The sequence below is a fragment of the Bactrocera tryoni genome, unplaced genomic scaffold (assembly GCF_016617805.1).
Source record: "Bactrocera tryoni isolate S06 unplaced genomic scaffold, CSIRO_BtryS06_freeze2 scaffold_11, whole genome shotgun sequence".
NCBI classification, from domain to species: Eukaryota; Metazoa; Arthropoda; class Insecta; order Diptera; family Tephritidae; genus Bactrocera; species Bactrocera tryoni.
The window spans coordinates 10,613,809-10,631,328 of record NW_024395824.1 but is presented as its reverse complement, the minus strand read 5'-3'; the positions used below and the strand labels follow the sequence as shown (position 1 = coordinate 10,631,328).

Sequence of the window (17,520 nt, the reverse complement as noted above, 5' to 3'; positions counted from 1 at the left end):
CTAATGGAATGCATACAATTCAACAAAATCTTAATGGACAATAATAACTTACTTGATCTTTGTTTCAGTGACCTACACGTACATATTGAGCGTACCCAGGAAATTACTATTATAGATCGGTATCATCCAGCTTTGGGTATATCAATTGAGCTTCAACCGAGTCTTAAGCCTACATTGTCACCTTACTTAGACTTCTAGAATGCTGACTATGTCAATCTCAACAATTTTTATCTAAACACAGATTGGTCTAATCTTTACTTATCGTCCTCCATGGGCAGCAAAATCAAAGTTCTCTACGACATAATACACGTTGGTATCTCAACCCATGTTCCTGCTGGTATACCGAAAGACAATCTTTTTCCTCGTTGGTTTTCAAGTGAACTAAAACATAAAACGCTACTCAAGAAAAAAGCTCACGCTACCTATAAGAAACACAACACTAGTCCGAACTATATTAAGTTTAGTGGGCTCAGGCGTGAATGCAAGCAACTCAGCGCTGAATGCTACAACAACTACATAAACAAAGTTGAACTACGTGTCCAAGAGGACACTGATGCTTTCTGGCATTTTGTCAGGAACAAAAGAAGATGCAGCAGCGATTTCCCATCAACCATGTCCTGGAACAATTGTACAGCCACCTCAGGCTTGGAGATCAGCAATATGTTCGCATCGTTCTTCAAAAGTGTATACATTCAGGATCAATGCCAGAGCTCTTCATCACCCAATAATGAGCCTGCAGCTATTAATATCTTAGAGGAGTTTGCTGTCAGTATCAATGAAGTCCGCAAATATCTAATGTCTCTGAATATCAAGAAAGGTGCTGGTCCTGATGGCCTACCAAACATCTTTCTCAAAAATTGTGCCACCAGCCTCAGTGAACATCTCACACATATCTTTAGTTTCTCGCTTCACAATGGTACTTTCCTAATTGATTGCAAGATCTCGTTTGTGTGTCCTATTCATAAAGACGGCCCAAAGGCATATATCTCCAACTAAAGACCAATTTGCATTCAATCTGCTCTTGCTAAACTCTTTAAAAAAATGGTTCTTCTTCAACTGACTGCTTTCTTCTCAAACATCATCACCAGTAAAGAACATGGATTCGTCGGTGGGAGATCCACTACCTCCAACCTGTTCATTTACGTCAATTACCTGCTTGAATCTCTAAACAACGATAAAGTAATTCATTCCATCTACAAAGATTTTAGCAAAGCCTAAAGTTATTCAGAGCCATATCTTGCGAACAAGATACTATTATTCTCCAAAGTGACATGGATGCACTCTCGACCTGGCGCCACAAGAATAAACTTGATCTGAATATCAAAAAGTGCGCTGTCATTTCATTTTCACGATCGCACTCATGCACTCCACCTAATTACTACCTAAGTAATGAGGCAATAAACGTAGTTGAACAGGAAAAGGACCTAGGCATACTCATCGACAACATATTGACATTCAGCAAGCACATCGACAAGATCTTACATCATGCTTTCAAGGCACTTGGCTTTATAACTCGGACAAGTAAAGACTTTAAGAATCCAAACTCCATTCTGCGTCTTTTTTCCTCGCTGGTCCTCCCAGTACTGTAATTTGTGTCCCCTTTCACTGAGGTGGCAATCAACCGGGTTGAAAGAATTCAGGCGAAACTATGTAAATTTAATTCTATAATTCCTAATGTTCTTCTTTAAAGTCGTGAACGGATTAATTGATGCTCCGGACATCACCAGCTGTTTCGAGTTGGCACCGACGGGTATCTTTTTAAGACGCAACCGCCTGCTAAAAACCATAAAAACCTCAAAAAACTACGTGTTCAACGGCCCACACAATCGCATCGCGTTGCTCGTCAACTCGTTGCATACTGAAGTGGATTTCTACAACGGCTCACTCAACGCATTCATCCCTGATATAAAACGTCGTCTATTTAAATTCCCCTAGTCAAGACAAATTTAATTTTCTTTTACTTGCTGTACTATAATCTCTATGCAATAATTATATTATAATTTTATATTTCCCCTCTAAATCAATTTACATTATATTTCTATATATATGCTGTATAATGCCGATTGGCGTTAAATTATTAAATAAATAAATATTTTTTCTTCTTTTAGGGCGGAGAGTCGAGGGGCACTGGGTTCTTGGAATGGTTGAGGATGGGAGTGACGACCTTAGGCTGGAGGTATGTCCAGGCAATGTCAGGTCTGCTGAGGTGCTCATACCTTTGATAGAGAACCACGTGGCAAAAGGCAGTGTTATATGTACTGATTGCTGGACGCACCGACGGGTTAATCACAGCGACCCCGATAATCCGTTCGTCGCCGAGGACGGGACCCATACTCAACGCATCGAGTCCCAGTGGCGCGTAATTAAACGTTTTTTCATAAAGGGCAATTACAATAATAGCGAAGATTTTTCTAATTTAATATTTGAATATATTTGGAGGAAAAATATCGCAAGTAATCATGATGATCCTTTTGTTAAATTATCAGATGCAATTAAATACAGATGGTATTTGTTTTCTGCATTTGAGTTTTTATATTAATTTTTATTCGTTTGATAAATGTGTAATTATGGCAACACTTATTATCTGTCAATAGGGATACTTTTGTTATTGTGCATGGAATGAAAATTGTGTAAAATATAAAATGCTTATTTTAAGCAAATAACTAAATAATTTTTGGAAAAAATATGTTGAATCAATGTAGTGAAGTGTAAGTGCATAAAAAGTGCATAATATGAAATAAATAATTAAGAGAAATCGAGAAATTGCAAGATAAAATTTGCAAAATTTTCAACTTTAAATGCAAATATCTCGAAAACTATAAGTTTGCGGCGGCAATAATTATCTATATTCTTAATCAGGAGCATCAGCTCTATCCTACCATACCACTTTTAACGCTAAAATCGTGGGATGGTATACTAAAGTTTCCCCTAATTTTTTTAATATTTCTTGTAAATAAAGCTTTATTTTAATTACAGTGCAATCGCGATTGAGGGAACACCTCGGTAGAGGGAACACGTAATTTTTTTCATTGACTACTCTGTAGAGGGAACTTTTCAGTTTCATTAGTACTCAGTTGAGGGAACTGGACCAAAAACAACTAAACAAAAACAAAAAATAAATAACAATGCATATGTTTTGTACCGTTTTTTTTTTTTTTGCTTTTTTCTATGCAATAAAAGCATGCGGTCGTGTAATGTTTGTGTTTAAATGCGTATACCAAATCAGTTGGTTTGAAATTTTTGACACGTGCGCTTCCAAAATGGCAAAGAAAACGAAGTTGTTTTTAACTTTTAACACAAAAACCGAAATTTTGGAGAAAATTTCAAAAGGGGCGGGATGTTCGCAATTAGCAAAAGAATATAAAGTCGCCAAGTCCACAATAACCCGAATAAAAAACAATAAGTCAAAGATTTTGAAAGCAGCATCCAAAATGCACCGCAAAAGAAAGTCCTTTAAGGCTGGAGAATATCCACGAATGGAAAAAAGCTGTATGATTGGTTTTATTAAACAAAGAAGTAAGCATGTGCCAATAGGCAGTTCCTACATATCTATGAGAAAGGCGAAGCAATTGTTCGAAAAGAAATGTACGGATCAAGCAACAGATTCAATGCAAGTTGCGGTTGAAGCAATTTCAATGGATTTAAAAAAAGATTTGGAATTCGTCTGTTAAAAGTCTGTGGTGAAAAATTATCATCAAATCCCGATGGAGTCCCAGAGTTCAAAAATAGACTTAAAAAACTAAAGGCTGAGCTTAGTTTATGCGACGACCAAATTTACAATGCGGATGAATCCGGTTTGTTCTGGAAAACCTTACCCGATAAAACTTACGTAAGTTTTTCTGAAAAAACTGCTCCTGGCAGAAAAATTGAAAAAGCTCGAGTGACATTTTTGGCATGCACAAACGCAAGTGGAGTGCACAAGTTAAAACCGTTGGTAATTGGCAAGGCAAAAAAACCGCGATCATTTAAAAATTTTGAGCTACCGGTCGAGTATAAAAACTCTAAAAATGCTTGGATGACTGCATCAATTTTCAAAGAATGGTTTCATCATGCTTTTGTGCCACAGGTAATTTTATGGTTCTAACTTTTTGTCAATTTTGTAACACTTGAAATTTTTTTTAACATTTTGCAGGTTACACGTTTCTTGCAAAAACAAGGGCTGCCATTAAAAGCAGTTTTGATTTTAGACAATGCTCCTTGTCACCCTGGAGTAGAAGACTTCAAATTGTGGATCAATTTTTACTATCTTCATGCCACCAAACGTCACGCCATTGATCCAACCGATGGACCAAAATGTAATTAGATTGGCAAAGTTACATTACAAGACAAATTTATTGAGATCAGCGTTTGGAAAAGCGAACACAGATGAATATTTAAAGAATTTAAATTTAAAAGACGCTGTTTGTATGTTGGCACATGCATGGGAACAATTAAGCCCTGTCGTCGTGGAAAAATGCTGGCATCCGCTTTTAAAAGATGATGTTTTTAATGAAGAAGGAGCAAACTGTAGCGAAGATGACGACATCCCCTTGAGTGTCTTACGTTCAAATACAATTCAGCAACAATCAACAGAGTATGCGGAAATAAATAATTTGCTGGAGAGCATAGTTCCAGAAGTAAGCCCTCATTTTTTATATGTAAAAGTACTAAATTTAACAAAGAAATATTTTCCACAGGTTACGTTTAATACAGCAGATTTGGTTGCTTGGGTTTCAACGGATGACCCTATTGAAGACTTGAATATAGTGGATGACGTTGCCGTTTTAGGTTCAGAAGAAGACGAAGAACCAAATGAAAAATGCAATATAACCGCTTCAGAAGCCGTTTCAGTCTTTAACAAGGCTATAGAGTGGGCAGAAGAATACACTAATTCTCTTCCTAATATAATGGTTCTTAAAAATTTTAGGGAGGAGGCTGTCAAGCAATGCCTTAAAACGAAAAAAAAGCAAACAAAAATTGTTAATTTTTTTTCAGCAGAATAAAGTTTTGCTTTCTTATTTTGTGAATGTACAAAGATGATCTCAAGAATAAAATCTATTTAACTTTTTTGAAAAAATAATAAAAGAAAGTGTATAAAATCTTAATCTGAGTTGAAGCAACAGTCTTGATTGAGGGAACAGGCCTTGCACGAATTAGTTCCCTCAATCGCGATTGCACTGTATTTTATTTTAGTTACAATTCTCTGCATTTGCACAATAAGAAAAGGGTTGCCATTGTTATTTTTTTTGGAGCGCGGCGCGGAAGTGAAAAGTGAAGTGATTGTGAAGTTTTACATATTTTTATAAAAATAACAATAAAAACCATTTCTCTAATTTATTAATTAAAGAACATCAATAATTACGTGTATATAATTGATAGAAAATGTATTTTTAACATCTAAAGGCGTGTAAAGTGCAAAAGCGAATTTTTGATTTCGGGAAATACGATGTTTTTCTTTTAAAACAAAGAAAATATTGTTTTTAAAGGACGCGCCTAACATATTCGTAAAGTAGAACTAAAAACGAGTATTTTAAGATGAAAATTGGTGCACGTTTTCGGAAAAGCCGCTCTGCTGAACATTTACCCAATATGAGTGCATGATAACCAAAAAATATAACCAATTTATATCCAATATTCAAACAAAATTTAAGTTTTCGTTATAAAATTTATACATTTTGGTTATTATATGTCAGCGATTTCAATTTATTTTTTATGATACATTGGTTTGTATTTTAGGGGACGATATATATATTATTATATTTAAAATATGAGTTTTGGATATAAAGTGGTTATATTTTACGGTTATCATGTACTCATACATATTAGGGGTATTCTCTTGCTCTTGCAAGATTGCAGATTGCAAAAATACTATACCGAAATTTACAAGAGCACGAGAGCACCCATTACAGAATCTAGTGATATATGAATGGCTAATTCGGTCCATTTGTTGTGAATGACTATTAAGCATGGCTATTGTGAATTGGCGCACCTTCTGCATACATTTTTAAGAAAAAAAATTGTAACATATCTTTAAAATTTAAATAGAAATAATGAAATCCATTTAAAACTTATCTTCCTCAACAATTTAACGACGTAATATGTCTTTATGTAAAATGGCAACTACAACAGGGTTGCAATTATATTTTTGCGTGACATTGCACCCAAATATACATAGGTTTTGGTCTGACATATTTTACAGCCCTTGCAAATATTTTTCTGCGTGTGTTTGTTGTTGTGCCGTTGTAAATCTGCAATTCTTGCACCGTGCACCGGGTTTTGCAAGAGCAAGAGAATACCCCTATTGAAACAAAATTTGAGTTTTCGTACTGTACTGTAACCTTACACTTTATTACGTAACATTATTATATAATATTACTAATATCGGGTGATTTTTTAAGAGCTTGATAACTTTTTTTTACACAACTTTTTTTTTGCTAACAAACTTTTTGTTGCCAAAAATGGAAGAACTGAACTTGGTTGACATGTGGTTTCAACAAGATGGCGCTACATGCCACACAGCTCGCGATTCTATGGCCATTTTGAGGGAAAACTTCGGAGAACAATTCATCTCAAGAAATGGACCCGTAAGTTGGCCACCAAGATCATGCGATTTAACGCCTTTAGACTATTTTTTGTGTGGGCTACGTCAAGTCTAAAGTCTACAGAAATAAGCCAGCAACTATTCCAGCTTTTGCATGATAACATTTTCCGAAGAAATTCGGGCTATTCCGGCCGAAATGCTCGAAAAAGTTGCCCAAAATTGGGACTTTCCGAATGGACTACCCCAAGACGCAGCCGCGGTCAACATTTAAATGAAATTATCTTCAAAAAGTAAATGTCATGAACCAATCTAACGTTTCAAATAAAGAACCGATGAGATTTTGCAAATTTTATGCGTTTTTTTTTAAAAAAAAGTTATCAAGCTCTTAAAAAATCACCCGATACATGTATGTATATAATATTACTTATTTGCTTAATAAATTTAAAAAAGAAAATATCCATATGCATGAATAGAGGAATTTTTGCGAAAAAGAGGAATTTCAGCGAATTGCCTTGTCATCACATGGCAGCGCTCCATTTCTTCGTAATTTTTGGTAAACAAATGAGGTTCAAACGAGTGTAAAATGTAATTTTTAAAATAAAGATTTTTTAAATAAAAAACCTGCTAAAAGTGTAAAATGTGGATTTATTTAAAAGATTATAGTGTAATTTAATTAACTTGAAGAGAATAATGTGAATAAAGTGGGTTTAACGTGGTGAAATAGCTTCTTGAAATGTTCGAATTTTTGAATTTTAAGGTCAAATATCTCGTAAACTAAGCGTTTGCGGTACCTATAACCCCATATATTTTTTAATCAGGAGGACTTCGTCTTTCCAACGGTACCTTCAATCGATCCAACACCGGGGTGTTCAGAATTCTTTCGCGTAGAACTTCTTTCTACAACTTTTTTTCTTTTATAAAAAATTGCTAAAAATTTTTGCGTTTTTCATTTATGTATTTGGGGTATAAAGTTTTTGCTTATTTTCTTTCGTTGACAAATAGGCAGATATGGCAATACCATTTATTTGCTAGTATGCAACCCTTTTCTTATTGTGCAAATGCCGAGAATTTGACTAAAATAAAATAATTAAAATAAAGCTTTATTTACAACAAATATTAAAAAAATTAATTACAGAAACGTTATATTGAAGTGTTACTAAGTGAAAAGTGCATACTATAAGTGAAAAAGTCATTCACAATATACAAATTATCAAGTTAAAAGTTGTGAATTTTTTAACTTTAAATACAAATACATATCTTAAAAACTATAAGTCAGCGGCAACTAAATGTATATATTTTCGTGATCTGGAGAACGCCACCTTTCCAGTGACACCCATTTTATCCCCGAAATCCGGGGATGCTAATCTAAATGTTACCCACCCATTTTATTCCCGAAATCCGGGGATGCTATTCTAAATCCCAGCCTAATATTTTTCAACAGAGGCTTCATTGGCAAATGTTATAAAAAATTTGAGTTTTGACAGATCTCTCTCGAATCAAAGAGTTTCGTATCATCTTATCCATGAGATCAGCTCAAACCTACCTACCCAACGTCATTTCAAGAATGAATATTTCATATCAACCTCAATGGCAATGTATTTGACATATTGCTTAAATTTAAATGGCTTGTCGAAAAGCCTCGATATTGTCTGGAAAGACGGTTGTTTTCTTATACATATGTATAAAAAAGTAATCAGACTATACCAGGCATTCAATATGCAAATTTATGACTTAGAACAGACAACTAAACAAGAAAAAATGTTTAAACATGATATACTTTAAAACTAAGTATGTATATATAAATATATGAGACATAATTGCCAAATGTGTTATTTCATTTATATGTATTATTTCAATTTACACTCATACACGTGCAATCTACAAAACAAATCTATTCACTTTCGTTTCTTTCCCACATTTCGCTAGATGCACTTCACAGGTATCTATTGCACTGATGTCGTTTCCATCGAAATGCAATGGAACGGCACACTTTACAAAATGGCTACCTATTCAACGACTTTCTACAATATTCCGTTTGTTTCTTTTATTAACAACGACAATATATAACTAGTGTTTATGCCATTTTTATTAACAATTGTATTCAAAACGTAAATACTCCCCGAGAATTCACATAAACTACTTTTAAATTGTCTTCGATTAATTACACATATAAGAACATACTTATATATTTCATTTGTAGCAAACACAATTCATAAATATGAAAGCACAACAGAAATATACAGCCAAACGAATACTTTCACTAAATAGATACCAATCGTAGTCATGCAACTGCTACATGCATGGAATTTATATAAATATGTACACATATACATATTTATAAATGCATCTACATATAAACCAAAACCACAAACGCATTCATATCTAGAGAGTAATAACACACACTTAACAATTTCGATCATATTATCATTACCGATTCCAAATAAATTAATAAATTTTAAATTCGCATTTGCCAACGTTTTACTTATTAATATTAGATGTTGCAATTTTAATATAAGACGTCTTTAATCTTGAAAATATTAACGATACTGAAGGTGTGTTCCCGAACAAAACACAACGCCACGACACTTTTCATTTTCCCATTTGCACTAAATTCGTGGTATCTAAGTAGAAGTAGTTTAACCCAATTCCAAATACCAAACTGTTTCATTTCGATACATGGTTGTATTTGTACTCTATTTTCTACAGTTGAAAATGGTTTACTCAAGTGCCGAACACATAGAGCACGACAGACTTTCCGCGACATCTGTCAAATACTAACATGTACCAGAGAATGTATAAAATAGAGAAGGTTCAACTACGGACAAGCGTGTGAACTGTCAAGAGCCATGAATTTTCTATTAGTGGATTTCACCACTTTTGGCTCGGCAGGAGAAATTTTAACAGAAATGAGTGAACAGAGCTGAGCATTGAATGAAAATTATGCTCAGAAATATATATTGCTTTTACAGACGCATGTTGGCCTTTTGACTTATATTTTTATACGTTTACATGCTATCATATCAATTGATATGAATATAATTTTGCGAATTTTTGTGAATTCATGCAAAATTGATAACATTATTATTAAATCATGCTATTTTCATGATAATATTTGTAGTTAATGGGCAAATGAGCTACTTTTTAAACATTCCTTATCTTTGATAATATTATATAATTTCGTATGCATGTACATTTATATGCTATATACATATATGAAATATTATCGTAATATCCTAAAAACATAATATATTACCATAATAATATATGAAATCGTACCTCTTATCATTAAAAACTTTCATACGCATCTATCCTGGAGATATGTATGCAAGTACAAATCAATTTCAAATCAAGATATTATCATTTATCAGTAATATAAAAAGCGCGCTTCTGTATATTTACACATGTACATGCGTATGACATTCCCACACAAACAATGCATACACAACATACATACTTACATGCGTTCACATGTGGATATGTCCACCCGCAAAAATTACAAATATTGTTCTACAAAAACAACAATCGTTTGAAAAAGCATCGAAAACCGATATGGCAGCCGAATTTCGACGTCAAAATTTGTAGTAAATTACACAACAACAAAATTTCATGAACGCAAACGTACTTTCAAAAAGCATATTCGGTTCATTCATAAAAGCAGGCCATTACATCTCCCCGAGCATGCCTTGCCTACAAGCGTATTTTCGCGACGATTTCAAAAGCTAAAAATCATAAATTGAATATATTTCTGAAGTTGGAAATGGAAAAAGTCACAACCCCGCAAATATAAGTATTAAAAGATTTTAGAATAAAATAGACAACATAGTTTATTTGTCGAATTTCAAGTCTAGAAATTTTTCAAAGAAAATATTCAATATTCTTCTGATTTTTGTGTACAGTCAATCCCGGTTAAGTAGTACTCCGCTTAAATGAAAATCAAATCCCTCCCTCATCACTCTTAACAGCCTATACTATATCTTGCTGCATCTCACGGTTTGTTTTTTTGAAATACATAGAAGTTATTGTTTTAAGGACCACTCGCTTAAGTATCCGCACTACCTTATGTGCGATATTACATTTTTATTTTTATCAAACCACAAAATTCTGTATATTTGATTGTGGTACATAACCGGGATTGACTGTATTTGTCAAAGAATGTAAAAATATTTTGTAATTCTGTAATATTTTTACGCAGCTGCGTCGATATGTATGCAAGCTCACGCACAAACATACATATTTACGCTGGTTTGTTGGCGGAGCTGTACAGCGACAAGGAAAGCGGTGACAATCGGCGGCCATTCGTTTATTTTTTTCGGCACAGCTCATTGGTTGTCCGTGACAACGGAGTTTTTGTATGAAACAATGGTTGTATATATTTACATACAAAGTTGTTTGTAGACAAAAGTACAAACATTATGCGAATGATTCTTTCAAATTGGTTTACATGAACACAAAATTACATACATAAATATGTGAATATGTGAGCATTATGCGCATGGTTTTTTCAAATCTGTTTACATGCACACATAATTACATATATGCATATGACTTAAGATTTTATCAAAACCTCAAATGTCAAAAGTAAATAAATACATATGTATGTATATAAATATATAACTTAAAAAACATATATTAATTATAATTATATTAGTTAAATATTTAACTAATATTACAAATTTACTTAATTATACATTTCAACAGTTAAATCTGGAATTCATCATTAAAGGGGTCAAATTGCACTTACATATATATGTATGTATGTACATACATACTTATATACATTTGAGCTTTGTTATCAAATATATGGAGAATATCCATAAATTATATCCATAGTTGCTTGCGCATTGTAAATATGCGAATCTGTACGCGTACATTTCTAAACATTGAAATTGGCATTATTTTTCTCATTTAACACTGAAAATGCTCAATTCTGCTATTTTCGACCCCTTCATGTTAAATATTGGTGAAATCCGCTAATAATATTTTTGTGGTGAAATCCACTAATAGAAAACTCAACCCCTCCAAAAAGAGGAACGTGATGACAATCGGCACGCCCTGAACCTTCTCTATATTATACGTTCTCTGCATGTACTCGTTCTTAAGCACAACACAGTTAATGAGACAGCTACATGACTACATAACTGTGTCCTTAAGAACGTGTGTATATTAATATTTGACAGATCTGGCTAAAAGTCTGTCGCTCTCTATGTGCTTAGTACATAAGTTGGCACTAAGAAAGTCATTGAGACTTTAACAGAAATTTTTGGCTTTTGGGCGATTAAACGGTGATGTGACCGATAGGTGGTTTGCAGGAATATATGTCAGAGATAAAGAGATCCCCAACTCTCCTGTCACTGGAAATGTGAGAACCGCTCACCTACCGAACTTTGACAGTTGACTGGATTGGGTTGGTTTTGACGTTTTGCAATTGGAATGACTGGAACGGCCAGATTGAAATTATACCAAAAATATATGTGACCGGTGGAATTCGTTGCCGCCGTTCAAGATCGCTAATAAAAATTTAAAACAATGAAAATCAAAGAAAATGTGAAATTTAAATATATTTCTTGAAACGTTTTGTAATTTGATGCAAAATAGAATTAATTTTCAATTACAAATTATTAAAACATTTATTAATTGAGAACTAACTGGCTTAATTCACCTTATTAAGTATTGAAAGATCAAAAGTCAGTTGTTTTAATATTCCATAAAATCATAAAAAAGGATTTAAGTAGTTTCGTCATCTATCAAAAGTCCAATATATAATAATTTGCAATCGTAATAAATATTGGGTGTCTTAAGTTAAAATGCCCAAAAATTCTTATTTTGCTCGGTCTGGCTATAATAGAAAATGTTATGAAAAACCAAGAATGAAAGAAACAAGATTGCGCAATGACGAGTTCAAATTTTGTTCGTTCTGCGCGTCTACGTCACGGTTGACCAACGTACGCTGATTTTCAGTTGTTTGTTTTTCTTTGCAATTAGAAGAAATTTTGTATTGCAGGCATACAAAAACATGAATATCATCAAAAGTTAACATCAATATAAGTGAATATTAATAACAGATATCAATATAAGTGAATATTTTATAGTGAACATTTACCTACATATTCATTTATGTAATTGTGTTTTCATTGCATTATTTAATTTTGTCTCTTTGCCATGTTTGTTTCAACCATATACATTTATGCAAATAAAAAGATGGAATATTTTGTGACCAAGTATCAATTTATTGTCTTATATAATTTTCTTTTTTTTGCTATACATACATACATATGTATGTTCAATTAAGTTTTTATTTAAGGAACGAATCCTAAAATACATTCTAGCTCTGAAAAACAATTCTTTTACTTTCGAGCTACAATTTACAAAATTACTTAAATCTAAATGCTTCTGGGGCGTAATTTGTACATATGTACATACATATGTATATGCAAATCAACACCATTTACATCGTCAAATATCTGCTTGCAAAGGGTCTCACATGTTGATGGAGCACAACATATCTGTTGGTTTTGAGAGTCCTCCTTCAGAAAGGTGATCCACCCAAGTATAAGACGAACAATTTTCTGAATTGGCACAAATTTTGGGGTTGTCTTTACCGAGTTTGTGGCAGATGTACCCTGCCAAATTCTCAAGTCCGTCGTTGTTGAGAATCTCCAAGTCATCATTTCTTTCAAATGGGTCAATGGAGTTTAGATCAACCGATACACGTTGAAAAATATTACCTGCAAAAATATAATAAACATACATACATACATTTTTTTTTTTTGCGGGTGAGGAGGTGGAAAATGCCTTCCGCATCATCGGTGCTATCGTCACAGCAGCGGTATGTGCCACTTGCTGGTCACTAAAACCCCCCCCCCTCTAAGGAACCGTCGCCCACCCTGGGACCGCGTTTTCATTACTTCAGGGTGGCGTTCCATTTTTCTCATTGAGAGATTTACATCTGCGCACCTGCGTCCAGGTCCCGCGTTTTGATGCGTAGCACGATTGCTGCGTATTTCTGGATAATCCCCCAGTTTCTTTCGCTCTCCAACATGACGCTGATTACATTGTCGGCGTTTATTGGCCCGACCAGGTCTTCTACTACGGTGCGTTGTCCTTGCCAGCGCTCACATTTAAAGAATGTGTGTTCAGCGTCGTCCTCTGTCGCGTCGTTGTATAGGCATGACGGCTCTTCGACTTTTCCCATTCTGTGGAGGTACTTTTTGAAGTATCCGTGGCCGGATAACAGCTGGGTTGTGTAAAAGTCTACCTCTCCGAATTTACGACTTGTCCATAAATCTAGGTCTTTTATCAGCCTGGCCGTCCATGTGCCACGACTTTCATTCTCCCATCTTTGTTGCCATGATGTTATCGTATCTTTCTTTATTTGTTGTATTGCGCCCGTGTTATTGCCGGGTGATTTCTTTAGCTCCCACAGCTTTTTCCTTTCATATGCCAGTAGATCGATTGGAGCATTGCCGCTTATAACTAATATTGCGTCGCCTGACACTGTTCTGTAGGCTGATGCAACTCTGAGGGCTGCGGTGCGGTACACTCTGGCCACTGCCTTACGCCGATTTTCCTTTTTAAGCGCTTTTCGGCTACGTATAATAGGACGCTGATTGTCGTCGACATTAGGAGGTTTCTCTTTTCTTGCCTGGGGCCTCCTATGTTAGCCATTAATCGGCTCAGTTGAGACGTGATCTTCGCTGCCTTGCCTGCGGCGTGCTGGATTTGTACCCAGAAGGTTAGTCTGGGGTCCAGTCTTACGCCTAGTTAACTGCCTTTTTTGTCTTAAGAATATCCGCAGTCGTGTGCATGTTTATCTCGAGAGGTATGTGCTTGTTTGTTAGCAGCAGTAGTTCAGTTTTCTCCGTAGCGAGCTGCAGGCTGTGTGTGTCGAGCCATGCTTGCGTCCGTATCATGACCTGGTTCAGCTTTCTTCGCGCTTCTTCTGTATCCCTTGCTGTGATTACTGCTGCAATGTCGTCCGCATAGCCAATTAAATACGATTCATCTGGCATTTCTAGTTTTAATATTTCGTCATAACTAATGTTCCACAGGTCTGGGCCTAGAATGGATCCTTGTGCTGCCCCTGACGTCACTGCTATCTGTCGTGATCCCTCTCTAGTTTCGTACAGCAGTTTCCTGTTACTGAGGTAGCTCCGCACCACAGCCCTGACGTAGTCAGGTATCTTGAAGCTATTTTCGAGGGTATCGATCATATCTGCCCGTCTAGCGCGGTTGAAGGCATTTCGGACATCTAAAGTCGCCAGCAATACTATTATTTTGTATTTATGCCATCTGCGCTGTGCTGCTTCTACGCTTTCTATGACGCACTTTATGGCTCCTATGGTTGATCTGCCGGGTCTAAAGCCGTGTTGTCTAGGGGACAGTCCACTCCAGCTTCGTTGATAGCCGCTTCAAGTCTGGGTTTAAGTAGGCTTTCGTACAGCTTTCCGCTATTAAGTCAAGCATGCATAATGGACGGTATGCTGATGGCGAATTGGGGTCTCCTTTTCCCTTACTGATTAGCACCAGCGGTTGCTTTTTCCAGGGTTCAGGAAATATTCCGGCTTCAAGGCACGCGTTGTACATATTCAGTAGTACTCCTGGGCGTTCTGCAGCGATTATTTTGAGGACTTCTGCTGGGATCCCGTCTGGGATAGCCGGTGGCTACTTGCAGCTCTTCAAGGGTGAACTGGGGGATTTCCGCAGTGCTTAGAGTTTGTTCTGGATCACTGGCCCTTGTTTCGTGTGTGGGGAATAGTGGTTCACTGGCTTTGCTCGAGCGCCGAGTTTTTTCATCACTATTTTGTACCCTAGCCCCCAGGGGTCTCTGTTTATATCCTCCCGTAGTTCCTCCCATTTTTTCTTTTTGCTGTCGTCGATGGCGTGCTTCAGCTCCTTTTTTGCTGCTTTGTATTGCTCGGCTTCTTGGGGTGCGGCTCCTCTGCGCCTGGATCTCGTGTAAGATCTGCGGAGGTGGAGGCATGTGCGTCTGAGTTCGGCGATGTTTTCAGTCCACCAGTAAACTGCTGCTTTACGTTTGCTGTGGGTAGCCTTGGGCATTGATTTTTGGCAGGCTTTGGCTATATTTGCATTGTGTGCTCGACTGTTTTTCTTGCTGTAAGGGAGGGGTCGCTAGATGGGTTCTGCTCGTCTATTGCGGCGATTAATTTCGATGTGTCTAGTTTCGAAATATTCCACTTTCGTGTTCCGTTATTTTTGCTGAGCTGTTGAGAGTTTCTTCCAGTGTCGATCATGAAAGAGATGTAGTGATGATCGCTGCCAGTGTAATCCTCCAGGACTTTCCAATTATTTATTGAGCCTGCCATACGTTCTGTTGATAGGGTGATGTCTGGTGTGGTTTCCTCGCATCCCGGTCTTCTGAACGTGGTTGCACTTCCCCTATTGAGCGCTATTAGACCTAGCCGCGCAGCCATTTCTAGAATTCGCTTTCCTCTCGAGTTGGTGTTTGGCATACCCCACTCTACGGCTCTGGGAGTTTAGGTCTCCGGCGCGATGATCAATTGGTCTTCTATAGCCCTGGCTGTGTCCTCTATATTGTCGAGCTTTTCTTGCAGGAATTCCTGTGTACTATCGCTTGGCGTCAAGTAGCAGCTAATTACTGTAAAAATTTCGCACTTGACCCCTTACAGTGGTGGCGTTACTCCCTGGTGGTAGCCATATGGCGGCGGTTGAGGCATATCTTCTAGCCATGTGCCTCTCTCTTTCTTTTTGTATTGCTCGCTTATAATGATTATCTCGTAGTCATTCTCCATCATCATTTGCGAGAGTAGTGCGTCAGCGGCCTTGCATCTATGCATGTTGGCTTGTAGGATCTTCATCTGTTTCGGTAATTCCTATATACCGAGCATTTTGCGGAGCCCGGAATGTGATCGGCTTTTTCGTGTTTTGCCTCTTCGCAAAGGCAGCATGAAGAAGGCTTTGTGCACTCTTTTAATTTGTGCCCTGGTTGGCCACATTTAATGCAGACACCTTGTCCTCTTCTATCGGGCCCTTTGCAGTCCCAGGTTAAGTGCCCTGGTCCAAAGCACTGGAAGCACCTTTTGGGGGTTTCTTTTAGCCGCAGTCGGCAATAAACCCATCCAATTTTGATGCGGGCCTTTCGCATCAGTGTGTCTGCCCTATCTTGGTCCAGCGTTATGTATGCCCTTACCTGCTTTCTTGTGTTAGGAGCTGTTATATTAATTAATAAGTCTTCAGTGGGGTCCTGTGGCGCTTCTTTGACAGCCACTGCAACTTCCTCTTTTGTGGTGAGCGAGTCGAGGTCTCTGATTTCTATGGTAGCCTTAGTTTTAAAGTCGGCGACAGTTGCAGTCTCTTTAAGAGTGGACTTAAGTGCCTCACAGAAGCTGGCCTTTGTGGACTGTCCCTTCTCTAGCTCTAGTAATAGGGCCCCGGCTCTTGTTTTGCGGATCCCCTTGATCTTGACCTCTGCTTCTTTAAGATCTACTTTTTTACGGATATTCTTGAGGACTTCGGCGTAGCTATTCCCTTCTGCTGGTTTTATTATAACGGCCTCTGTTTGCCGTTTAGGCCTATTATTCCCTATGTCCCGAAATTACTATGGCATCAGGTTCTAAAGGCAGCTCACAGTTTCCTTTTGTTACGACGTTTACGTAACGTAAGCCCCACGATTTCCTAAACAAACTAGAGAACATATAGGGCGTTACTCTAGTACCTCCTCTGCTTCGAATCTGCCCAAAAAAATGTTCTAAACTGTCCTGACATAGTCGTCTCGTCTTCAAGTACGGAAAACCTGAGTGTGACAAAAATCGCCACAATCGTATTAAACTGTTAATATTTAACACCCACCTCTTTATAAAACTAAAATTATTGGTTGTGTTGCTTTCTAAATCGTCTACGACCCGAATAGTTTTTAGAATTTTTTTTGCCTCATTTAAAAAATCTAACTGTTCAGGGGAACCTACAAACACTTTTTTAGTGGGTACAACAGCCTCAATGAAACTGCTATTTAAAATATCAAA

General features: G+C 36.7%; 2 protein-coding genes across 4 annotated transcripts in view; one reads left to right on the top strand and one right to left on the bottom strand.

Moving 5' to 3' along the window:
- Positions 1-9,131, bottom strand: part of LOC120779507 — a 60,853-nt gene extending 51,722 nt beyond the window's left edge. For 2 of the 3 annotated variants that reach the window (XM_040111813.1, XM_040111815.1), the window contains exon 1: positions 8,952-9,131. The gene's annotated coding sequence lies outside the window, so the exon portion shown is untranslated. The remainder of the gene's footprint in view (positions 1-8,951) is intronic. The other variant, XM_040111814.1, reaches the window with a different exon arrangement.
- Positions 4,362-4,933, top strand: LOC120779763. Its single transcript, XM_040112144.1, has 3 exons — positions 4,362-4,616; positions 4,677-4,853; positions 4,907-4,933. The coding sequence occupies exons 1-3, from the start codon at positions 4,407-4,409 to the stop codon at positions 4,931-4,933; spliced, it is 414 nt and encodes a 137-aa protein (XP_039968078.1). The 5' UTR covers positions 4,362-4,406.
- Positions 9,132-17,520: the final 8,389 nt, after the last annotated feature.